This window comes from Gadus morhua, chromosome 2 (genome assembly GCF_902167405.1).
Source record: "Gadus morhua chromosome 2, gadMor3.0, whole genome shotgun sequence".
Classification (NCBI taxonomy): domain Eukaryota; kingdom Metazoa; phylum Chordata; class Actinopteri; order Gadiformes; family Gadidae; genus Gadus; species Gadus morhua.
The window spans coordinates 14,146,054-14,172,727 of NC_044049.1; the positions used below are offsets into that span (position 1 = coordinate 14,146,054).

A 26,674-nucleotide genomic window follows, 5' to 3' on the forward strand; every position below is an offset into this window, starting at 1 on the left:
ATGGACCCCCAGGGAATTGGCTATGGTCAGTGACGGACTGGACGGTCTGGCATTCGGGCAGATGCCAGACGGGCCTCGTGGGCCGTTTTGGCCGGCCAATCACGGGGCGGCATGCTTGTCGGGTTTGCGTGGCCGCTTCGTCGCAACGCGGCCCCACATTATCTCTTGGCCCACTATCAAGCGTCTATAGTGTTAAAAGCTTCAAATGAGCCATTTGTCTCTAAATCCCTATTCATGCTATATAATGGGAAACGAATCAGTTTTTATACCAGATATGAGTGTCTATATACTACAGTAATGGTCTACATTATTTTGTAGCTTTATTCAATCAGATGTTTAAAAAGTGCATGGTTTGAAATTGAAATACAACAAATCTGCCTGTATTTTTAATTTTATTATCGGTTTACGAAAGTTATATGAAGCAATGACTTCTGGGAATTTCAAAACCGAATCAGACCGCGTCTGCGTATAGGGGGTTGTTGGAAGTTGCAAGATACCAGTCTGCTGAGGTTACTATGAGTATGAACTATGAATCGAGGAATTAAGCGACAGAAGGGAGGAGCGGAGAAAAAGAGAGCGAAATCCAGGAAATTACGGTTGGCTGGCAGTGAAAAATGCGCGAAACTGACCGATTTGTTTTTTAAGCTGCCAAGTGCAGCTTCAGCTAGTAGCACCAGCGCTAGCACTAATGTTCAAGACACTGAACAAACAGACCAGGGGCAGGGAGTAAGACAGGAGGACAGTGAGAAACGGCGAGGACAGTCAGTCTTGATCCATATTAAAGTTAGAGAGTTAATCACCAATGGGGCTACAAAAGTGTGTGTTATTTCCGTGCATGTGAAGTTATATCTGTGTGTTTCGGCCACGCGCGTGCGTGCGTGTCTCTGTCTCCGTGTGGGCCGCTGGTGGGTGAAAATGCCAGGGCCGTTTTTTAATCCCAGTCCGTCACTGGCTATGGTGCAAAACCAAAATAACAAAACACTGTAATTATGGAATGAAGGAATTTGACCATACCCTAAACATATGGTTAACAGCAAGACATTTGCATTATTATTTTGAATACATTTCCCTACTGACCGGATAAACCTGTAGATCAACATGTATTGGGGTTAGGTGCGTGTGCGCGTGTGTTTATTATCGCGTGTGTGTTTGTGAATGGAATTAGGTCGATTTTTTAAGTTACAGTTCAACAAGACAAACATATGTTACTATTACATTTTCATAGCACACATTTTCACAGCGACTTTAACACAAACTATCGAAGTACAAGCCCCAAACCGAGGAACTATCTTGCTACACAAAAGAATATGAAACAAAGCTACCTCACAAACTTGAAGTAGGTACAAATCCTTTCCTGCATAGCTTGAAATACATGTTTACAAATGCATGTGTCCATGTATGAATGCATGGCTGTCTCTAACTGGCATGCGGGTGTGCACTGGCAGGCTGACTTGAGGGGGATTATTAATGTCGTACACTAACAAGGGCATAAGGTCAACAGATCTAGCCCTCCGCTCCTGCCTAGCAAGACAAACACAGTTCCCTGCTACTGTTACACACCGGTATCACTCTCATTCGTCAGAGGGAGTGTGTGCGTGTGCGTGTGTGTGTGTGTAAAGAGTCAGGGTTCATGTCATTGCCTGTGTTGATGTGCCTTTCTGTACTCATGTACATATTCATTGTAGATGTGTGTAGCTGCATGCAGTGAACAAATGTATTTATTTACAAGTGTGTGTTTGTGTATGTATCTGTGCATGTCTGCGTGCTGTGTACATATGTGTGTGTGTGCTTGGGCATGTGGGTATTTGCTTGTGTGTGTTTGCTGTGTGGGAGTGCGCGTGCATGCGTGCGTGTGTGTCTGTGTGTGTGTGTGTATGTGCGCGTGTCAGCACCACAGCCCACCTCATTCTCCTTGCTCTCGTACTTGTTGGCGTTCTTGCCCTGGCTCTTTCTCCTCAGCTTTTTCAGCTCTGACTGAGAGCGCTCCAGTGAGTCCTGCTTCATCTTGTGCTCCATCTGGTACCTCTTATACGTGGCCTTTAAAATGCACAAAACCCATCAACACTCAAGCACACCAAGGAAAATAAAATAAATCAAGTTATCGCATTCCCGCATAATTATTATGATGTGGTCAATGTAGTGTTTTTGCCAAAATCTGTGTTTTGTTACTTTTGCATTGTCTAATCAAATATCCCAATGGATCTCATTACATTGAAGAACATTTGGTAGAAGTTGTGTGGAATGATTAATCAATGTTGAACAAAATAATCCATCCAACAGTTTTGTTATGGTTATTTTGTGATGTCTGATATCATCTGTCCTTCCTGGTCTGATAGTACACCTCAATGGCTATGGCAGATATTTTGTGTTGGAAGGAATTAATTAGAGGAAAACAAGAAAAGGGAATGGTACAGTTTTCAATGCATTAAAGCACTCACATATCCAAGCCCAGACATCCACCCTCCCACAAAACACACACACACACACACACACTTCTTTGTTGCATCTTGCAGTGACCCTCTCAAACAAGCACACACACACACACACACACACACACACACACACACACACACACACACACACACACACACACACACACACACACACACACACACACACACACACACACACACACACACACACACACACAAAAACGTGGTACTTACGGTCATGTATTTGACGTCCAGGTCAGTCTTTTTCTCCAGCTCAGATATTATTTCTCGGTGGAACCTCTTGAACTGCAGGTGAGGACGAGAATATGCCAGTAGAAGGAGAAGAGATGAGATGAGAGGAGAGGGGGAAAGGAGGGGAAAGGGTTGTTGGTTTTAGATGAGAGCAGATGAATACAGAGGAAGGACAAGAGAGGAGAGGAGACAGAAAAACCGATTAATTGAGTACCATGATGATTTCCATGTGTCTCTATGCATGTGGGTTTGTTTGCATGTGTGACTGGCTGATTCTGTTTAAATGCGGGCGAGAGGCTCCAATCTAATATTGTGCTGCCGAATGATTCAGAATCTATTCAGTAAGATGCCCACAGACAAATTTAATTCTCTCTGTCTTATTCCCAACTCTATACACATTATGATCGGAAAAGAACACCACTAGAACCAATCCAACAGCGTATTTATTTTATTTGTAATTAATTTGATTAAAAAGTGCACACACACACGCATACACACACCATCACGACTGTAAATGCACATTGCTGAACCCCATGCATACACAAATCCTGCAGTCTCAGAGAGATCTCAGCCTGCTCTCCTCCCGACATGAGTCACACTCTTTATTGTAACTGTTGTTACACAGCTTTTCTGCATTGCTCAGAGCAACCTTCCCTCCTCAGCTAAGCCTTGACCCTCTGCCTTCGCCAAGCCTCCCATTGGCACAAGGTGTTTGTTTTCTGCTTCTAAATTGCAGCGTTACTCTCCAGCACTTTTCACTACTTTCATATGAAAGGGAAGTTTACCAGTGACTCTGCAGTGAATGGTTTTGTAATATTCACAAGGGATTGAATTTAAGGAATAAATGGCCCTGACTTTTAATTATAACTATGTGGTTGATATGCTGTTTCTGCACAGGGTAGATACACAAGTTGGATTAATCCAGTGTTTACAGTAGATCTGTATCGTCTACTGTAGCAGTTGCAGCATTTGTTTTGTTTTGTTACTGTCTGGGCAAGTTGAGGCCTGTCTTTTTCCACAGTAGGCGGGACATACACGACCAGGCGTGCCTATTCCTCACAAGCATTACATTTTTCTGAGTTGGTAAGTTTTTATCTATGCATTTTTATATCGACTTGTATTTGTGTTCATCCTTTGCTATAATTGTACAACCCATCATTATATTAAATTAAATTAAATTAAATTAAATTAAATTAATGGAAGGGAATGGAGTTGAAAGGACCTGAAATAAATGCAATTTAAATCGATCTAATTGAAAGCAAGGAGAAAAAAAATGAATGAAATGAAAACAAATAGAGATGAGCACACCTAAAGTTCCACTATACAAGTTCATAAACTCACTTTGAAGGTACAATATGCAAGACATGCAATTATAAGCTAGCTCCAGTCAAATTCTGAAGAAAAAACACCCAGGTTCCCTTTATGACATTTATTATTAAATCTCTCCATGCTGCTGCAGTGTATGCGCATTCAACTAGATCCCTGTAGCCTTAAAGTTAGCATCTACATGATAAATTTCAACCTAACATTTTTTACATATTGTAGCTTGCTTGATACCATGCCAAGATAGGCAAGTCGGCCAAGTAAGAGTGGCTGAGACATGAAATGATCAACAGGAATGGTTGGTTTGGGTGGGGCAGCGCAAAGTTTGATTGGATTAGCGATGACAAATGTGCCGGTACAAAATACGTACATTCTCCTCCAGCTCTAGATGCACCTTCTTGTGCACATCAGAGATCTCCATTAGCACCGCACCTGATAAGAGAGGGACAGGATGGAATAGGGAGAGAGACAAAGGGGAAGAATGAGAGTGGGAGAGTAAGAGGTATAAAAAGAGACGGAGAAGAGAGAAGGACAGCTAAATAGATCCAGAGACACAGAGATATAGTAAGAAGGAGAGGGAGTTGAAAAGAATGAAACAAAACAGACAAAATGCGTTAGAATAAGCAAGAATAAACAATAGCATTGGGTCACACTAACAAGGTTAAAGGTCATCAGGAAAGTTCAAATGTACTCACGATGAAAGGAGCCACTGCAAATTTCCAAAAGATGTTCCTCCTACACTTGTACATTTATCTTTTTTGTTATTTTGAATTAAATGTAATCATCCTCGTTTTACTACTATCATCCGCCAAGACTAAAACCAGAAGCAAAACAATATTTGCATAATGAATTACAGAAGAATTACAAAACACAACAAATGCCACTTTCCTTCCTGTCATTCTAGGACGTAATACTTGTTCATCCAATCACGTTCTCACACACCTTGCAGCGTTGTTTATTCCAACGCGCTGTGGGTAGACCCTAAGGACACGGAAGCTTAATATATTGTTATGAAAAGCTTTTTGAATGTTTTATTGACAACAAACAATGGAGGAACGTTGCTTAGCAAGTGCGTCAATGTGCCTGACTGCGTGGGCCTGAAACATTCACAGATGGGAGACCCCTAGGTCATCAGGGGATGAAGGCGGATGTCCAAAATAATAAAGAAAAACATAATTTTTGAGTTAATTACGAATATTCAGTTTGAATTCTGCAATTAATAAGAGAGTTTTTATGGACGTGATATTAATTTGCTTTGGGGAATTTGTTAGCATTCATTGTTTCAAGAGGAACATCAACACATGATAATTACTGTATTTCATGGTTTTTCATTATTGAGGTCCGTTGATAATAGACTGGTGAAGGAGTTTGGGCCAGGCAATCAGTTGATTGTGTAATCATAAAGGGACTCCATTTCCCATACACAGTGATAACCCGAGACAGAACATTATTGCTACTTGTTTGGTCATGGACTAACCTTCATCATCCTATGGGGCTGCCCCAGTGGAATTTGCTTTCTCAGCATAGAGAAATATTAGATTTCATGACCATGCACTACGAACAAATGCTCTAGGTAAGCGATACAGTAAACAGTGATTGTAACTAGATACAAAAGTGTCAAAGAACACAAAAGACTTAGCTGTCCTCAAACAAAAGTGTGCCAGTCACCATAGACAGAATGACTTCCTATTAGTAGTATAAATAAATGTGTCAACATTTTCACTGGAAGACGGAAGAAACTGGAAGAAATAGGTCATATGACATTCCAAGCTTGGACCAGGTTAATGACTAACTGTCTTCTCTTGCAATATGGTTAAGGATTGTCTTTTTTAACCTGTACTGATGAAAGACAGCAGAGCTGTTTTTTCAATAACCATATGAAGGCTATTACTAGATCTGTCTCAGCACATGCTGGAAGTGTGTCACAGTCCTCAGCAAGGTGTGTTCACTACAATTACACAATAAATCAGTCAGGTTTGTGAAGAAATATAAGTTTGAGGATTGCAGTGAGTAAAAGCATAAAGACAACTATAATTACACATGTGATGTTCAAGTCGAAGAAATTGTACTTGAATAAAGTTCTTGAGTAAAAGGGTTCAGGGGTGAAAAGAACTTTGCACACCTGATACTTTTCTGTAATAGTAATAGTAGCCTACTATCTATTTACCATATATTATATTCACACTATAATAGTGTTGAATAGAATAGATAGTAAATTATGGTAGCATTTAAAAACCCTAAAACATACAAATGAGTTACATCAATTACACAACATTCTAATGTTATAAAAATGGGTCAAATCAAAGGGTGAAAATATATAAAAGTCCTTTCTGTTAAGTATACTTTAGACAGACGGAGTGAAGCTTCCAGAAACATAGCATTCTCACTGACAGCTGGTCAAAATGGCACTCATGCTCAGTTTACTCATCTAGACTACATAAAAATCCAGTATGTTTACACAGAGGAAGTATGTAAACATTACCCTTCTTTGTTGCATCTTGCTGTTACCCTCTCAAACAAGCACACACACACACAAAAAACACACACACACACACACACACGGCCAGAGTCATTCACTCACTCACTCAACACAGTTCAAACAACTGGCATGATAAAGGTTAGCGTGTGTAACGCGGTAAAGGTGTCCTTTGTCAGTTCTAGCAGAGAGCTGGCAGAGAGAGCTTACACAGTAGTGGGTAGAGGAGGAGGGGAATTAAAAGGTTACTTAGGGAGGAGGGGGAGAAAAACAAGGAGCAGCGATTGTGTGCTTGCGAGGTTTGATAAAGCCAGAGAGCTAGAGCTAGAGCCCGAGAGAGAGAGAGAAAAGAAAGAAACAAGAAACAAGGGGTAGGAGAGATTGTTACATTGCTAATTTAGCGGCTAAGTCAAACAGACACATGACATGAATACTCAATACTGATCACCACTAGTAGATGCACATTTTTCTTCTGGGTTAACAAGATCAAAACCATAATCACACCCTTGCTCTCTGTTAACAGTATACATTTTAGCTGTACCATTGCCCAGCAAGAAGTGTGGCCCACAAAAAAGGTGCAGTAGGAGATTTACACAATGGCATGATGTGGGTATCAGAAAATAGCATTACACTGCCAATTATATCCAACCACCTGACCTCACTAAACTTGGAAATACGGCTGCCCACAGCCTTGTTTGCCCAACAGATTTATGGCTATTGATTCAAGAGTGTTGTGGAGAAGTGTGAGATATGAGATCTGTAGGAGTTGAAGTTGGTGCTATTGCAAATCATTTAAGAGCCAGTCCTAAAGTTCCCTAATATTAGAGAAGCTAGACATCCTCTCACAATCTCATAGAGCAACACTGGTGGTAACTTGTCATAATATTTTAAATAACGAGACCTCAGCAATCCTGAGGGAACCTTGAATTAAATCAAATAAAGCTTTATTTTAGCTTCCCTTGTTTCCAAACTGCTTAAAGGGGACATATTATACCACCAGGTGTGATTGTGATTAGCCTTACAAGCCTTACCCTGCGTTCACACCAAAAGATGCAAAAAGTTGACGCGCGTCGTGATCCCATTCAAAGTGAATGTAGAGACGCGTTGCTGCTTTGCTGCCGCAGCATTTGCTGCCGAGAAAACGGGCAGCAAAACTTGATTTGCGGCGCGTCAAAATCTGATTTGCGGCGCGGCATGCCCGTGCCCGCTGCCGGGCACGGGTGAAGGGCGCGTTCACGTATTTTGCGGCGCGTCAAATGCTGCTCGAGTTGAAATATTTCAACTTTTGACGCGCGTCAAAAGTTTGACGCGCCGCAAAACTTGATTTGACGTGCCGCAAAACTCAGGCGTCAACGCGTTCGGGCAGCAAATGCATCTTTTGGTGTGAACGCAGGGTTACAAGCCGAAAATCTGCCATTTATGACATCACAAGTGGGCGTGTCCACCTAGATGTGTGCTGGATAGATCAGTCTACCAGCCTACCCAGACTGAAGCAAACATTGCTCATCTATCCAGCACAGATCTAGGTGGACACGGCCACTTATGATGTCAGAAGGGCCGATTTTCGAAACAGCTTGTAAGGTTAATCACACTCACACCCGTTGGTATAATATGTCCCCTTCAAGGAGAAAAAAAAAGTAACTAACACAGAATTTCTGACCAAAAGTAGATAACAAAAATAAGAAAGGTGCTTATCTCAAAATGGGAGGAAAATTGTGATTCAAATCTCCACATGAGCAATACTACATTATGTGCAACAATTACTTGTTAATTACAAATAAAAACTTCTAGAAAAATGTAAAACTGCACTAAGTGAATGTGGTGAACCAGTGCTGTGGTAAAACTTCCGATGAAATCGACCTTGGTGGAGCTAACCCTACCCTGTTAAGCAGACACCTATACAAGATTACTTAGTAAACTATTATCAAAGTAAGGCTGGTAACAATGAAAGAAAAAAATTAACATTATACTTAGGAATATATATTACTGTGCGTATAAAAACCTAAAAAGTAAATAAAGTGAAAATAAAAATAAAATAATACAAATAGTTAACTGAAAAAGTATTTTTTATTTTTAAGGAGAACCAAAAACAGCCCATCCTGCTCTTCGACCCAAAGCAGTGCAACATTCCTCCAAGGGCACAGTAATCCTGGATCAAACAGCACGTAATGCACTCACACTGAAAAACATTAGGATTATGTAAAGTGTTCTGGATGCCACTTGAACAGTCCGGAACCATGAAATTATGGCTGTGTGAATGTGTGTGAATGTGTGCATGGGTTTTTGATTGCACAAGTCATATGAAGCTTACAATGGGGACTGTATTACTGCCCCAATCTCTATGGTAACGATGGCAGAACAAAACAAAAAAGTCATTTTTTTTTAATGCCTAACTTTAGCTCTCTCAACATTTGAAGTTGTAATCTTCCTGAGCCTCAGTCATTTGTCTGATAGGCACAGGTCATTGGGCAGGTATTTGGACGACGTAATTAAACAACAGTTTTAGAACCTTTGAACTTTGACAGAGGATTCAGTCTGAGAATTGGGGGGGAGGGGGAGAGAAAGACGTAAAGACACAAAGAAGCGAAGGTGGATGAATGAGAGAGGGAGGGATACAGCAAGTGCAGAAAGACTTTAGTAGCCCGCGTAGAGTATCTGGTTCCCGTGGGTTGGCTCTGTGTCACTGGAGCTAAGGTTTCTAAGAAAATAAAAAAATAAAGAAACTGTTTCTTTCCAGTGCCGAGGTGGGCCAGGGTATAGCTGGATACAGCAGCACCTGATTCCTCGACAGAACCTCCTCCAACCACCCTCTACAACAATCTCCTCAATCCACCCAGGAGGATACCATCAAGCCCCTTAATCCTTTTGTTCCTTCAGTCAAAGTCTGCAAAGACTCTGACAGTATCCAATGTCAGGCTCGTCTTCTGTAGAATAGGCTTGAGGGGTCAGTGGTCACATTACAAAATGGACGAAGGCTGCGGTAGACGGTGAGGGGATGTAGTTTGTTGGTTTTTTGATGTGACACAATGGCCTCAGTCGCAGGGTAGCCCTGGATGATTGTTTGTTAACACTGAGGTTTTGTTAATCATCGCCTGATCAAAACCACGTCTTTTGGTTATTGAGATGAAAAGTCCTCTTTGTGGGAATTGTGACTTCCATGCTCTCTGTCTGTCAGTGTGCCGGTCTGTCTGCCTGGCTAATTGCTTTCCCTATGTCCTCCCGTATGCCTCACTCTCTCTATCTCACCCATTTACGACAAGGGGACTCACGTACACTTTGCATAATATGCATAGCATCCAAAAACACGACAGCAAAATGAGGGTCTCTTTATTATATTATGGTCAACCATAGCATACACTATTTTATATGGACATACATTGGACAATGCCAAATTTGTGACTGATCCTACCTGTAGAATAACATGCAGTTAAGAGTTTAAAATAAACAGAATGTTTCATGTAAACAAGATCGACTCCCTGTTGTCTTAAACTTCCTGCCACATCAAATATTGAAAGTTCCCCACTACACAGAGGAAACTATGATGCAAGCTAACAACATTGACAATACAAAACTATCAAATATCACGACAACTGTTATGATGAAGCAGAATAAAAAAAACTGCCAGGGGCTGTTCTCTTGTGGACCGCTTCATTTAATTACTAGTTTGCTTCCCAAATTATCAGGGGAATAGTGAGTCACAATTGTAACAATGAAAGTGTTCCACTCGAGACAAACGGCAAGGTTAGAAGCTAGACATACATGTGGGATTCTAAAGACCTGGAACCAAGAAGGGTATTCAATAAAAATAAAAGGCGAAGCTAACCACGTTAGCTTAAACAGTGAAGTAAACCCAGTTTGTATTACCTGCTTAGTGCAATGCTTGCATGTGTGTGGATAATACTACTTGGGAGATCGGTTCGGGAATTTTTTGTTTATGAAAAAAACCTTTTCTCAAACTTTTTTTTTAAGTTTGAGACTAACTTGCAGTTATTGTTACAGAAGTATAGGTAAAAGGAGGAGCTAACAGCATCCCCCCTTCGTCCATTTTGTATTGTGACCACTGACCACTCAAGCCTCTGAACATGACATTTTGCTGTCATGTTCAGAGTCTTTGCATATATAGGATGACCACCCTGTATCCCTTAACAAATGAAATTATGTATAGCTTTGACCATTTAGTAATGGGCCTAACAGTTTGTATTGTATGAACGTTCTTTTATGGCTGTATTTGAATAAACCATTGTAGATAGTGCTAGCATACTTTTAAGCTATGTGACTTTATTGGTACCAGCCAGTGGCAAGGCAACCAGCAAAGGGGATACACCTTCACGAATGAGTATCCCATATGCCTCACATCTAGGTATCATTTGTTTGTAAAAGTGATAAATGAAGTCTCAACTACTTACCAAGTTCTCTTGACGCAGGCGAAACAGCAGCATTCTCCCCAATCTTAGACACTGCATCAAAATACATCTTCCCCGCCAAGGACATCGCTGAGAAAACAAATACATTTACATTGAGTAATTTGGCAGACTAGCAGGTGAGGCTGAGGGCATGCCCATAGCATACATACAATATTAGAGAAACTGCTAAAATACAATATAAAGTGCACACCAATTGTATAAGAATAAAACCACAAATATAACATGGAGTGCATAATATACAAAAGTGAATATAGTAATGTTGTTTTTTTGGTGTACACTTGTACTATTGGTTATAACAATTGTTTATAATAATAATCCATAATTGAATAGATGCCCACCAGCCACAGATTTCTCATAGCTCTTCCCCAGGTTGACCAGGTTCCTGAGGCCAGGGTTGAATTGGTCCATCACATTCTGGAGACAGGAGAAATGAGGACTATATTTCCGATTTTGTCACGATTTGATATATTAGTTCCTAAGCATGCGTGAGGGGCAGGCAGTTCCCAAATAATCAGCTGATGATTAACCAACACTTGGACCACCGGTCACTGCTGTCACGAGTCCCATGACACAGAGGACCCAGCCCGGTGTGTCAGGGAGAACATATTGAAAGGTGACAACCTTTATATCATCATAAAAGTGGAGATTAAAGCACAATTAAAGTATAGTATATAATAAGTGTAATTTTCACTTTCAACTAACGTTGAATGGTTACACTGGTCATGAGTCCTGACTGCATCAAAGTGACGTCTATGATCCCTGATGCCACACAGTCGCGTGTTGATCTTGTTATCACAGCTATTCAGCAGGCTCACAGACGTAAGAGATAACCATTACAACAAAAGGTCTATCTAATCAGACAGAAACTACACCTCATGGGTAGATAACCAATGTCTGACTAGTTTCATGATCTGTGTTTATAAAATACATTTGTGTAGAATGATTTGTGTAGTCTTATTTGTGTGCTTGTTATTTTTTTTTAAAGAAAACATAACATTTTGGATTCCTCATGTGATATAAATGCCACCAAGTGAAAAGAGGTAAAACTCCTTCCCCAGAAAGTTATTTACTCTTTAGATTGACAGTATCAACATTTCTTATATCTCATCACTGTAACTTTTAAATAATCAGCTCAAATCAACTAGGACAGTTGTCAGATCTTTTACACCCTTAAACTGTAATTTCCCGTATCTAGTATTTACTAATATGGCTGTCAAGTTTTAGTTGAATGTTTAACCAATCCAAACAATAAATGCCAACTACCTCTGATTGTTTGCATTATTAATATGTTGTGTTATTTGTGAGAGGTGATGGTAGACCTCCAGAATACCTTTGCCGGTTAAATTATTAAGAATGTCGTTTTTTCTTACATTCCACGAACACGACCTGCTGTTGCGTTTTCCCATGAGAAGACAAAAGTGTTAACAGCTGTAATAAAAGTCCATAAGACGTACAGACATACTAAGGACACTGTGACACTTGATGGATATACGTAAGCATTGTTTCCAGTGTGAAGTTTTCGACATCGAATATGTTATGTATATTATTTAAAGGACTAGGCCTAACTTTACAACAAGTAACAAGGCTAGAAAAACCAGGGTCGTAGAATGAAATGTCAAGACCGATGAAGATGCAAATCTAGTCTTGGCCATTCGGATTGATCATAAACATATATGCTGTATAGCCTACATACAAATAGCATTTTTCGTTAGGGGAGAAGCTGCTTCTACAATAATCAGAGTAAAAAATATTCAAGTTTAAGATCGTGCATTTCGTGAGTTTAGCTACAAGGCAGCTGATCTCAAATAGAAGATCACATTCCCATACGTGTGCAGTATACAACCAAACAAACGTGAAATATGAGTATAACTACTCATATTATGATATTACAGGCTACGGAGCAGCTGTATATCGTGTCTCGCACCTGTCGTTTACCCAGACTAAACTCATATCAACACTTACCTTATATGTACTTTCCGTCAGCTTGTTAGCTTCTTCTGGTCCTCTCGACATATTTGTACTCCTTAGGATACGAGACTAAAACACAAAAGAATGTATCGAAAGGGGGACAGGGGGAATGCAACACTATGGGCTCAAATTATTCCTCATACCGCAGGAAAGGGATCGTATAACCAAACAAAGAAAATATGTCAAAGTTGAATTCCCCAGGAAAAAAAAACAGAAAAAAGGTGGGTCGTGTGCTCCCGATTTCAATGTGAATAAAAATGAGCTGTCAAACTTCTACGTCGTTGACAAGGCGTTTGTGTATTTGGAGGGGGTGGGGGGGTGGGGGGTTGTGTCGTCACACGCTAACTTTGAAATGGGCTGCAGCACGGAATCCCAAATCCTGGCGAAGCGCGCTACCTTGAGGCGACATCGCTCAAGTGACATTCAGTGATGGCATACGTACCACGTGTGTTACAGCACCTTCAAGTCTTACAGATAAACACATAGTTTGATTTTTTAACTGACAAAATGAGCCCGATTACTTGCCAAACATTTCACGAAGAGATGAATAACGTTCCATTGCTGTTGGACTGTTGCTGTTTTTTTTGTTATGCAAAACGCTACAAAACACATACATATTGGTCTTGATTCGCCATTATTTCAGTTTTATATGCAGGATTTATACTCTGTATTCTATAAATGTGCTGTAACAATAGGCTGCATTTATCGGTGACTGTGACAGCGCTTACAGCAGTGTTTCCCAACCTTATTTGGGCTTGTGACCCCATTTTGACATCTTTTCTTTTTTTTTCTACAATTAGTTTTTGAACATGTTTGTTACTGTGAACAAATACAGAGTAGCCAGGATAAGTGCACAAAGTGACAATTGTATTTTCTCTGATCAGGATGGCTGTATTCACAAGGCTGAAAATGTAAATGCCTACTGAGCAAACAATCTGTCATGAGGAATTCTGAAGAAAAGAAAATACTGCAGCATCACTGGCCACAGTGAACAATTATAAGAATTAAAGCCTTCTGTGAAGCCTGTAAAGTTTACAGGCTTCACAGCATGTTCCACATCTAACCACCAGATGTCGGTCAGCAGCAATAATTAATACAATCATAAGACTATATACATTTTTTTTTAATGTTTTTTTATTTTATTATTGTGCAATAGCAATAGCAAGATGTAGGTCTACAATAAAATAATCAAATAACTGAGGGCTTGATTAAACTTGCTGTAACACCAAGCGTAACACCTTGTTCACACTACATGTGTCCGTCGACGAATGACCGAGGGCGTGTCTGACGTATAGGGGACTACTCTTTATAGACGCATCCTGCAGCCAATCCAATCGCTTCCCGCTACACAGCCGGTGTGTGGATATGAATACTAAAGATGACACAAACAACAGGTGACAAAAGAAAGTCCTATCATTCCAAAAATATATAACAGCCAGATTTTTCTGGATCCGTCGACGGACGGATCTCATTGACTTTGCATGGGGCGCTCGCGAAATGCATTGTGGGTCCGTCCGTCCATTCGGCTCCGTTGCCTGCGTCAAAAAGTTGAGATATGTTCAACTTTTCAAGCAGCGGCGGATCCGTCGGCCAATCAGATCGCGGTTCTGTAAATACACTCCACGCGTCTACTGGATCCATTTTGCAATAATAAGCAGGAAGAAAACAAGAAAAATCTGGCCGTTATATTTTTTTCAAGAAATGTGGAATGCTAGGATTGTTTTTAGTCACCTGTTGTTTGTGTCATATTTTGTCTTTATGGCTGCGTCTTATTCAGGGGACGCATCCTTTGAAGGCAGCATTTGAAGGCCGCTTGAATCACAGCGGCGCGTCAAGGCTGTCCCATTTCAAAGGCTCTGTCAAATGCGGTCGAGAAATGCAGCCTTCTTTTCCCGGATTTGAAGGGTCCACCGGCTGGATCCCTCCATATACATATTATAAAATGGACAACAGATTCCAAAATGGCGGCCATTCATTCCTATGTAAACTGCTCAATGGCTCAGGGCAACATCAAGGAGAGATATGCTCCGCATCTTGGGAGCCTAGCCACGCCCTACTTCATGACGTACCGGATGCAGAAATATTCTTGTTATATTTCATGTAGGCTACGCCGTCTAGGCTTCGCCTTATGGGTTTGTCCCGTGCGCGTGCCCGCGCTCACTGAAAAATGTCAACTATGCACCAATCATATTGGGCACCGCCTACATTTACAGTGTATATAAGGCGGCGCAAACCACAGCCCATCCTCCCTTTTCTTTCAGCGATTTGTACTGATTAACGAAGATATGACTTCCAACCCTAAGATGACCGGTGGCAGCGGCATGGGCGAGGCCACGGACCAACGGCCCTTTTCAAGGCCACTGAAGAGCGCTCCTATAAGAGCTGGCGGGCCCTTTTCAGGGTCCGGTGAGGGCCTTCACTGACTTCAACAACGTGGAAGGGTGGGCTGATACTCAGGCGAGGGGATCCCTCGCCTGGAGCCTTCCCTAGCAGGGCTTCTCTTGCCCCCCGACCGCCTCCAGAAGCAGATTACCGGCTTGACGGACAGGGTGTTCGTCTGTGCCTCGCAATCTGCGGCGGTGGTCAACAACATCGCCCTGCTTACCTCTGCCCTGGTCTCCTTGTCGGCTGGCAGGGAGGCTTACGGCACGGAGGAGGCCGTGAGATGGCTGACGGTTTCCCGCTTCTCCAGCACCATCCTTCAGCTGTGCCAGCCGATAGCCATTTCGGCCGGCCGGCATATGGCGTGGGCCACCATGATCCAGAGGGCCATATGGCTCTCTCACACTGCGGTTCCGGAACGAGAGCGGGTCAGCCTCGTCCAGGGTCCATTAGCTCCGGATGGACTATTTGGGCCCCGGTTCTCGGAGGTGCTCGCTCACCAGCAGTCCGTCCGTGAGAATCGTTCCCAGTTCGGGGCGATTCTCACAGGCTCCTCCCACCAGCAGGCCGGGAGGAAGCGGGGTCCAGGCCGGTTCCAGCGCTCCAGGGGGCCGCCTCCGCCTCCAACCCCGATGCCGCAGCAGCAGCAGCAGCAACAGCAGCCGCCGCCGCAGCCGGGGAGAGCAGCACCGCGGGGCCAGAAGTTCCGCAAACTTGCTCCCACTTTTTCTTATCCCGATAACGAAAAGAAAGACTGTTCGACGGAACGGCAGTACATACTCCCTAAAGAGCGATATTCCTTTAGATGACCTCTTTCCCCCCCTCAGCCAGATGGCTGTAGGGTGGCAGCCGGACGGCGTGTACATAACCTCTGGTTCACCTGCTTCTAAGAAGCGGCGTCCCTTTGAGCTTCGTGGGCGGGCTGGCTCATTACACGAGCCTGTGGATACGGACGCTTGTACTAGTTTCCTAGTTTCCCACATTATCCCCTCTACCTCCCTTCTACAGTCTGTGGAAGGTGAGAAGACGGGTCTGCGCGCTGTGGTTACAGCCAGCGGACAACGCACGGTCATGAGTGCTACGGTTAGACGGCTCGTTGCCTGTTCAGCGGACACGAGCGCGGCGTCTAGACAGCTCGCTGTTTGTACTGCGACTAACTCACATCTACCACGCTTGCTGAGCCTCCTTCCTTTCATGGGATGCCCCCTTTGGTCCACACACTGTGTGGAGGCGGTAGGGGCCGAGGAATACGGGTTATTCCTGGACAGCGTTCCTCAGCTGTCAGCTCGCCCGCTCTCCGACCGCTATGCGTGTTGGTAAGAGTGGTGCGTTCTTCCATCGTGGTTGGACAACACGTTGAGATGGGGTCATCCCATACAGTTCAAGCGCCGTCCCCCACCCTTTATGGGGTTGGTGGAGACCAGGCTACGGGATCCAGCGGCAAGCACGGCTCTGGCAGCAGAGGTGGCCCGTCTCTTGGAGAATGGGGCCATCACTGTCCCCCCCCCCCCCACGGGTCACGTCGAGGGTTTTACTCCCGCTACTTCCTGGTTTCCAAGATGTCGGGGGAGATGAGACCTATTCTGGATCTTCGTGTGTTCAACAGATTCGTTGCTGCGAGGACATTCAGCATGCTCACTATCAGAGCGCTGCTCCGATGTGTGAGATAGGGTGACTGGTTCACATCCCTGGATCTCAAGGATGCTTACTTCCACATCCCTGTTCGGCCGGCGCACAGGAAGTTTCTCTGTTTTGCCTTTATGGGGGTGGCGTACGAGTACCAGTGCCTGCCATTCGGCTACTCCCTGGCTCCACGCACCTTCTCGTAGTGTGTGGAGACGGCGTTGGGACCGCTCAGGCGTCAGGGAAAGAGGGTTCTCTTCTACCTCGACGACCTACTTATTCTGAGCAACTCAGAGGAAGCTGCGAGAAAGGACACCATGACGGTGATAAACCATCTCTCTTTCCTGGGTTTTGCCATCAACTGGAAGAAGAGCTTCCCGCTCCCCGGCCGGCAGATAGTCTACTTGGGACTTTGCCTAGACTCAGCCGCCATGACAGCGATGCTCTCGCCTCCTCGGCAAGACGCCATCCTGTTGGCACTCTCCCGCTTTCGCGTTCTCAGAAACGTGACCGCGCTGTCCACCATGCGCCTGTTAGGGCCAATGGCAGCCACCCATCCCGTGGTTCCCCTGGTCTGCTCTTTATGCACAGACTCCAGCGGTGGTTTGCTCGCCAACGGTTGGACCCCGTGCAACGCAAGCTCAGGGTGCTCCTCCTACCCCGTTCAGTGTCACCAGGCCTGGAATATATTTGGGAAACCCCCCCGCCCTTCTCAGGGGTGTTCCACTGGGCAGAGTGACGTCCTACGTAGTGGTCTTCACGGACGCCTCGTTGACGGGTTGGGGAGGAACGTGCCTCTCTCACTCGATGGGAGGTGAGTGGCGCACGCCCCTTACAGTCCACATAAATGTGCTGGAACTCGTCGCTGTGAGGAAAGTGCTGTTGCATTTCTTTCACCTGGTGCGTGGCTGCCACGTTCTGATCAGCACAGACAGTGTGTCGGCGGCGGCGTACATAAACAAACAGGGGGTAGTGCGCTCCTCTGCTCTCGGTCGAGCTCTGGCTTTGGGCTCATCAGTATCTCCTCAGTCTGAGAGTCCTGCATATCGCGGGTGCCCAGAACTTCGGGGCGGGCCTCATGTATTCGGGGCGGGCCTCACAGTCCGGATGTAACCGTCTGTGACGGTTACATCCGGACATTGTCAGACTGATCTGGCAGAGGTTCGGGACGGCTCAGGTGGACCTGTTCGCGTGCAGGGAAAACGGTTCTCCTTCAACCCTCGGAATCTTCCCCCTTTGGGGGTGGATGCGTTGGCGCACACACCTTGGCCGCGGGTTCTCTTGTATGCGTTTCCTCCACTCCAGCTGATCCTTCCTCTTCTGGAACGGGTCAGGCAGGAGAGATTGTCCCTGATTATAGTGGCTCCGGAGAACCGCTCAGCTCTGTGGTTTCCAGAGCTGGCGGCGCCCTCACGGACGGCGCGGTGGCCGGTACTGTTCAGACCAGATGCGCTTTCACAGGCCCATGACGGTGCACCACCCGCCCGATGTATCGGGACGGCTGTTGGTCTGGTTCCTGAGAGGTTGATCCTGCAGGGTAAAGGTTTGCCTGAAGCGGTTATCAACACTATCCAGGGTGCTCGTGCACCTTCTACTTCTTCCCTCTATGCAGCGAAGTGGTGCGCTTTCTCTGATTGGTGTGACAGGAACCACGCTGTCCCATCCCATTGCGAGGTGGGAAGCGTGCTTGCGTTTCTACAGCACTTATTGGAGAAGGGTTTAGCTTTTTCCACTATCAAGGTCTATGCGGCAGCTGTTTTGGCTGGCCATGCGGGCTGTGGTGGCGGACCGATCTTCAGCCATCCACTGGTCAAGAGGTTCTTGGGTGGGGCTAGACGGGTTAGCCCTGTTTTGCGCGCGCTTACACCACGCTGGGATCTCCCCACCGTGTTGCGTGGGTTGTCCAGGGACCCTTTCGAGCCTCTGTCTCAGGACCCTTTGGATGCCCTGTTCTTTAAGACGGCGCTCTTAATGGCTTTGGTTTCTGCCAAGCGGGCCTGTGAGCTGACCGCTCTGTCTGTCAGCCCGAGCTGCTTGTTGCTCAACGAGGACAGCTCCTTTGCGCTGCTCAGACCTAATCCTGCGTTCCTCCCTAAGAACATTAATGCGGGCGCTGGCTATGTACGTGAAACGCTCGGCCGCGTTCCGCTCCACACAACAGTTGTTTGTGTGTTATAGCGACGCTAGCAGGGGCCGTGCTCTCTCTAAAAAGCGGTTTTCTCGCTGGATATGTGAGGGTGTTTGCTTAGCCTACGCTCGGCAGTCTTAGTGCCACCATTGGGCGTTAAAGCTCACTCGACACGGGACTTGGCCGCTTCAACGGCTCTACTCAGAGGCGTTCCGGTCGAAGACATTTGCGCGGCTGCGTCTTGTTCTTCCCCCGGCCCCTTTGTCCGTTTTTACATGTTAGACATGTCCAGGGGCTCACTCGGCAACTCTGTGTGGGAGTCCAGTACCCCTTCTACAGCTTAAGAATGAAGGCATGTCTTTAAGCGGCATCGTTGAAATTCCTCTCACCGGATGGCGAGTTGGACTTGACTGCCAGTATTTCCCTCCCGCCTTTTTCAAATGGAAAGCGGAGTAGAGAGGTTCCTATTTGCTCTCCGATTGACGAGTTGGTTTTGTCTGCCAGTATGGCACTCGTTTTTAAATAAGAAACGGACGAGAGAAGCCCCTTATTGGAGAGTTGAACTCTGTAGCTCCGCCCTCCGACCTTATGGAAACCGTATTACTCTGGTTTTTCCCTTCACTTTTCATGGATTCCATGAAGGACGGTCTGGGGCCGGGGTCTTTGCAGACTCACTTTTTTCTCTTGACCATCGCTTTGCTTGATCTAGGAGGAATTTGTTTTTCATTAAGCCGTCTAGTTTCCCACCTGCTGTACCCTCCAAACGCTGAAAGAATAGCGTGGAGGATCGGCGGCGGTTTGCGCCGCCTTATATACATGGTACCGTGGGAAATGTGGGCCGTGCCCACGTTGATTGGTGCATAGTTGAAATGTTTCAGTGCGCGCGAGCACGCGCACGGGACAAGCCCATAAGGCGAAGCCTAGACGGCTACGCCTACAATCATAGAACTAAAGTTATAATATCATAACTATCGTTTTTTAGCATTGTTAGCAATGTAGCATCATAAGCGAGAGGTCTGAGCGATCACAGTCGCATTGTTTACGACCATGGAAGTTTAAGTTACTAATCCCCTGATGATTCTCTATGCAACAATTATTATTTTAGATTAGTTTGCCCCTTTTTGACTTTATAAGAAAAGCACCTTGTATATACCTTTTTGAATGTTAAAACAAATCATAATTACCACTCGTTTTTTTATATATTTCTGTTTCTGAAACGAGAATCAAATGCCCAATGTATACACAGACCCATCAGCTGGTGTACCCAGGGAACTCACAAGGTGTTAGGAAGCAAAGGAGTCTGAAATGACCCCACATGGTATCATGGACCTATTATGTGTGGGTGCAACAAATAAGACAGATATGATGGTGCCAGCCCCATGTCAGGTTTCAAAAACAAGTAATACTGAAACTGAATCTCAAACTTGATCCTGAAATGTATTTAACATGAAATATTGTACAGGGAGAGGGCTGTGGCCGCAATCGATGGAGGAGGCAGGCAGGTGTGCAGGAAGACAACAACAGGAGTATGATGGACAGGGATCTGACATGGACAGGGAATTTTTTTATTTAAACATTCAGAGGAAATCAGGCCTACTGTAGGCCTATGTGAATGAGATTAAAGATGTCTAGGATAGTATAAATGATAACTGTAAATGGCAGGTGTACATTGCTTTGGATGGAGTCATAATGTTATATTAATAACAATTATAATAAAATGCATTTTATTGATTGGCACCTTTCAGGCCACTTAAGCACACCTTACATGTATAATTAATAAAAGATTAAAAACACTTGGGAGGAGCGTGTTTGTCACTTTTGTGAAAGAGCTGGGGTAACGGAATAAGATGCAGTTGGGCAGGGCGCTGAGAGGTGATGCATGAGGCATGATGGTGGCACGGCAGACAAGTAGAGGAGCATGATGGACTGGGATCTGATGAGGAAAGATTATCTAACTTAAGATAAAATAGACTCTGAAGTTTCCAGTTTCTGCAAACAGAAGAGAAGGGGTTTAATTAAGGCTTTGTATCATTAATAAGATAGACCGTGACAAACAATCAATAACAAAATATAAAAGGCCTGTCTTAGTTTAAAGCCCACTCACCACGTCAAGGTGCAGGCCAAGAGTGGGAACATAGAACAAAGACTCACATCACAAACTCAGACAGTCTCAACATGAAAAAAACATATAAATACATGAAACATGCATATAAATACTAGACCATAGACTCACATCACAAACTCAGACAGTCACAACATGTAAAAAAACATATCAATACATGAAACATGCAGGTAAATACTAGAACATAGACTAGAGACCAACATCACAAACTCAGACAGTCACAACATGTAAAAAACATAAATACATGAAACATGTACATAAATACGAGACCATAAGATATTTTTGGGTTTCTCTTGTTTTATCTTAAAAACTAAATACACCTAACATTAAGAAAAGAAGGGAAGAAAATACAATTAATAATAGATAAAGCTAAACTCAGTTTGCACTATTAAACTATGCCTTGTGCTCCGTTATGCAAGCTCCAAGTCTACAATCGAACAATGTCTTTTTGCAGTTTTGAGGGCTTTGTGCCAACTTGTGCTCTGTCATGCAAGCTGCAAGTGTCACACTGCTTAAAGGGACACTGTGTAATATTTTAAGTCATTTATTCCCTCAAATCAACGTATTCATTCATAAATAAGTCCTCATTAGTGTAAAATTATCTGTGCCAAAAATCTCACTTATCCTCCTGAGCGAAGAATAATTAATATGTAGTTACATAGGACGGGTAAGCTTCATGGTGGCTTCCATGTTCTTCCGGTCTATGAACTGCCGAGAGGGACAAAAAGCACTACGTGGCACAGGAAATTCAAACGCGTTTTCACTCTGAGCCAGCGTGAATGATGACTGAAATAATTCACTATCTTGCTCGAGGAATAATTACTCATGCATCATTAGCTTACACTAATGATTCAATGCAGTTTGAAATTTGTTTGAAATAACGAGCCTCATCATCACTCGAATGACTCGATGAGTTAGTATTGGATGTCATGACACAGCTTCTTGGCACATTCTGCCCACCGTAGTTTTTGAACAAGTGAGCACTATTAGTTTGAATGCAATATACAATTGTACCACTAGATGGGAGTAATTATTACCCAGTGTCCCTTTAAGAAACAGATTACTTCCAACTAACTATTTATGAAAAATGCAATCAATAACTTATGCACAAATAAATGGTTACATTTCAACCAGCAACGAAGTTGGAGTGGCCTACACACATAAATAACATTGTTAACTGTCATACATAGCTAAACAAGCAAATAAAAAATTAAATACCAACGCTACTGAAATGTTAATTAGACTATTAACAATAATATAAAATGATACTATAATGCACCTGTTCTTTGTCTTTGGATCTTTTGAATAAATGAATCAATATATGGTGAATCACAATGATCGCAAGCAGAGGACCGTGAGAGTTATTGAGCAGCAGCTGAACCAGTCTAAAAATCGGAAACGTTAACGGAGCACTGAACTAGGCCCTCTCGGATGCCAGGTCGAAACAACATTTGTTTCACTAAGACTCCTTTCAGCTGCACACCCCTCCTTCTCCAGCAAAAAATAATAAGAGAAAACGGCTAATAAAACGCTTGAGGTGGCGTTTTGAATAGAAAAAAATATTTTTTTTTTAGGACATGGCATATAGATAATTATGAGCCTTTAATTGATATCCACACATTTTTGCGGAGACACATTACTGTTCCCCACTTGTATTGGAGAGAACGGAGATATCTACTTCTGAACTCTATGAATCGAGGGACCCGTCCACAGCCCGCTTAAACAGCTGCAATACCAGGCTTGGCCGCTGAGCACTGGTGGATTGCGGAAGTATGCACTGTTCCTGGGGGTTTGGATGTCCATGGCATAGATATTATATATATATATCTATGTTCCATGGCTTGGATCCTTCACGGCTCAAAGTATCCCAAGATTCATTGCGCGTTGGATTTTTTCAGAAATGGCGTCGGGGAGAGCGGAAGAGGCAGTTGCAGCAAAATACATATTTAATGACAAAACTGTGTAAAACATTTTTTTATATTCAAATAAAGTTGGGACTATTTTAAATTTGTAACTTTATTGTCAAAGTTCAATGACATTAACACAGGCCATATGATGTTAAACTAATTAATGTTATATTTATATAATTATTATATAACATATTTGTCCTCCGCCGTCCAGATTGAACCGCAGCGGTCAGGGTTGCTAGGTGACAGGATCGGCGCGTCGTCACGCAAGGTAAATGGTGTTAACGGCTTGTTACGCAAACTGGAAATGCTCCGTAGGCCAGACCGTCTCATTTAAAAACGTTTGTTCGGCCTTCGATCCGGCCTTCACGGTCCACGAAGGCCACACCTTCATAGACCACGTTCTTCGCATCCCCTGAATTGAGACACAGCCTATATCCACACATCGGCTTTGTAGCGGGAAGTGATTTGATTGGCTGCAGTACAAAGACTAATACCCTATACGTCAGACACACCCTCGTCATCCATTGACAGACGCATGCAGATTGAACAAGGCGTACACCTCGTGCCCACTGCCTCCGTCCGTTGACTGATCCCCATTGACTTTGAATGGGGACGGACGCGCAATGCATTGTGGATCCGTGCGCTGAAGGCTCCGTCAAAAAGTTGACATTTTTTTAACTTTTTCGGCAGCGACGGATCCGTCATCCAATCAGATCACGTATGCAAATTTAAGCACTGTGACACTACTCGGGCTCTGACGACCCTGGAACCTCCCCCATCCATCAGCCACGCCTTCCCAGTCCTTTGACTGACGGTGCAGTGGGCACCTAGGCCTTGTACACACTACCTCCGTCCGTTGACGGAGCTCATTGACTTTGCATGGGGTGCTCGCAAAATGCATTGTGGGTCCGTCCATCCATTCGGCTCCGTGGCCTGAAAATTTGCGAAATGTCCAACTTTTCAGGCAGCGGCAAATCGGTCGGCCAATCAAATTGCGGTTATGCTAATACACTCCACACGTCTACTGGATCCATTTTGCAATAACAAGCAGGAAAAATCCGACCGTTATTTATTTTGAAAGAAATTCGGAATGATGAATGATTGAACTGATTGATCAGTTCTCGTCTAGAACTGATCATTTTACTACTGTTAAGACTGCGGCAGAAAAATGCATCGAAAGAGTGTTATCATACAGTTGTGGGAAATTTCGGACTAGGTCTGAGAGTCTCTCCTTGAAACTTTCCGCGTTGGTAATAATAACTGCCCTCTGACCTCGAGGTCACTGTTTATTTTCTCGATCGCCCCCAACTTTCTTGTCAGTATTGCAGCTTGCGGACCATCTTGTTTGCCTGCTACGACATGAGCGACCGATGCACCAAACGGTTGCAGAATACGCATGGCCGCCATGATCCGTAGCAGTACACGTATGAGTTGTCTGCAACAAGTCAATCCAACCAATCGTTGAACACAACAAATACTATATACCATACCTGTTCGTAACTGCAGGATAATCCTAAAAATAAGCTTTTGGTGATAAGATATACTAAAACTAATTAATCAGACAACTAGAGCAAAAGCCAAGCATATATATTAAGAAAACATGACACACTCTCCAAATGTCATCTGAAGTGAAGGCCTTATGCCGCCTTCAAAACGGTCAGAGTTTCCGGGAGGTTCGGGTGTTCGGACCTTAAGCTCGGAGGAAAGTGCTTTGAACACTCTGTTGGGTCTGAGTTTTCGCTCTGATTTTCGTGCGGAAGTTAATCTACCCGAGTCCTCCGAGATCACATCACAACAATGGCTGCCCATTTCATTGATAGACTAAAGTGAACTTGCAGCAGGCACTAGAGGCAAACTTAACAGCCATTCTAACATTTGCAATTATAACAACACTTGATCAATTCTCGCTCATGTTCAACCATCAAAAGCAGTTCTAATAACTGATTCATCTGATTCAGCAAAGAAGCGCAAAGAAGTCCCTGCGGGCATCCATATTTGTATTTGTTATGAAGTTTAGTCTCCAGAACAATCTGTTTTCCGGTTTTATGTCATACCCTACAAACTTTTAAGGGGCGTTTTCTGAACACTCTTATTTCGAAAGAAGGGAAGGTTTATGTATAGTCACGTAAGAGCTTCCGAACCTCCGAGCTGTTTGGAAGGCGGCATTAGATCACTCCCTTTGGGGATATACACAAAAAAGGACGGATACAAAATAGGCTCACAGCCCGAAGCTCTTGATGCTGAACACTTTTACCTTGCAAAATGCTTAAAGGTGACAAACAGCATAATTAACTTCTGAGATTATATGTCCATATCGGCAAGGCATGGCAACTTTATTCATACAGCACTTTTCATACACGAGGTAGACTCAAAGTGCTTCACATAGCATACAATAAAATGAAATAATAAAATAAAATAGATGAGTAAAAGAAAAGTTTTAAAATGCATTGTAAAGTGCAATGTGTTTAAGATTTAGCAGAAAGCTAAAGAAAACAAACAAGTAATAAAAGAAAACAGATAGTAATAAAATAAAATAAAGGCAAAGTAAAAAAGGTAAAAGAAAACGGATGCAAAGTTATAAAAATGCATTGTACAAAGTGCCGTGTATTTAAGATTAAGCAGAAAGCTAAAGTAAACATTAAAGTATTCAGTCTTCATATAAAGCCAAATCAGGGTGAGCAATGGTCCTTTTTAAGGTAGCGATCCACACCGAAGAATCACAATGCTAAGCAAAACAAGATATTGTGGATTGGAATGGAACACCATTTAAGGTCTATTTTCAGGCTACGATATAATAGACACAATGTGGATGTTTGAGCAGATTAAATATAATTCAGGATCCTTCACACGTTTGTGAAACGAGAATACACTTCAAACGAACAATGAACAAATATATATGAGCATACGTTTGAGGTGCCAATAAACATTTAAAGTGTAGGATAGGATAATAATGAAATGATGGCTGATAAATGTGCCCCTTACTTATACCTCCACTACCACACTGTGCATAGGGACAGAGTTACCATAACAGTGTTGAGAGGAATACAATGTACACAAGCATATATCAGACAACACACAGAGTTGTTGGGATGGGTGTTGGGATGGGTGATGATTGATTAGTTATTATATTATATAGTATATGCATCAGGGCCGTGCAGAGGCCTTTTGAGTTGCAGGGGCTCTGATTCAAAAAAGGCCACATGGAACAAGTTTTTTTAACAATACTGTATATGTCATGTTTATTTTAAATAATGTATTACCCTTGTTCAAACAAAATGTATCGTGCAATCATGCATACAATCTTACATAGAAGTCCATACTATATCCCTACAGACAATGTGAAATTGTACATAATACTAAATCAAAAATTTAACCTAAATTTACAACTAAAAATGAAACATGGGGCCTTACATCAGACCCACATGGTAAAAAAAGGTAACCGTTATTCAAACAAAATGTAATTTTAGCTACAGTATTAATATTATAGAAAGGGCTACATCAAATTTTACATAATACTAAATTCACTATACCCACCTTAGAATGAAATATGGAGCTACATTCACACAAATATTATCCATCCAAAATGCAACAATCTGACATCATTGGCAACTACTACAGCAATCACAATGAGAAA

The 26,674-nt window shown here is 43.3% G+C and overlaps 1 protein-coding gene across 4 annotated transcripts in view; it reads right to left on the bottom strand.

The window, feature by feature from the left end:
• The window catches only part of baiap2l1b (BAR/IMD domain containing adaptor protein 2 like 1b), a 31,601-nt gene extending 18,427 nt beyond the window's left edge, over positions 1-13,174 (bottom strand). For 2 of the 4 annotated variants that reach the window (XM_030376962.1, XM_030376942.1), the window contains exons 1-6: positions 12,870-13,174; positions 11,246-11,321; positions 10,890-10,976; positions 4,378-4,439; positions 2,667-2,738; positions 1,903-2,037 (exon numbers count right to left, since the gene is read on the bottom strand). In XM_030376962.1, the coding sequence (XP_030232822.1) occupies positions 1,903-2,037; positions 2,667-2,738; positions 4,378-4,439; positions 10,890-10,976; positions 11,246-11,321; positions 12,870-12,920 (483 nt within the window). In that variant the 5' untranslated portion in view covers positions 12,921-13,174. Of the gene's footprint in view, positions 1-1,902; positions 2,038-2,666; positions 2,739-4,377; positions 4,543-6,489; positions 6,808-10,889; positions 10,977-11,245; positions 11,322-12,869 lie in introns of those variants that run through there. The other 2 variants (XM_030376953.1, XM_030376973.1) reach the window with 2 other exon arrangements.
• Between the last annotated feature and the right edge of the window lie 13,500 nt (positions 13,175-26,674).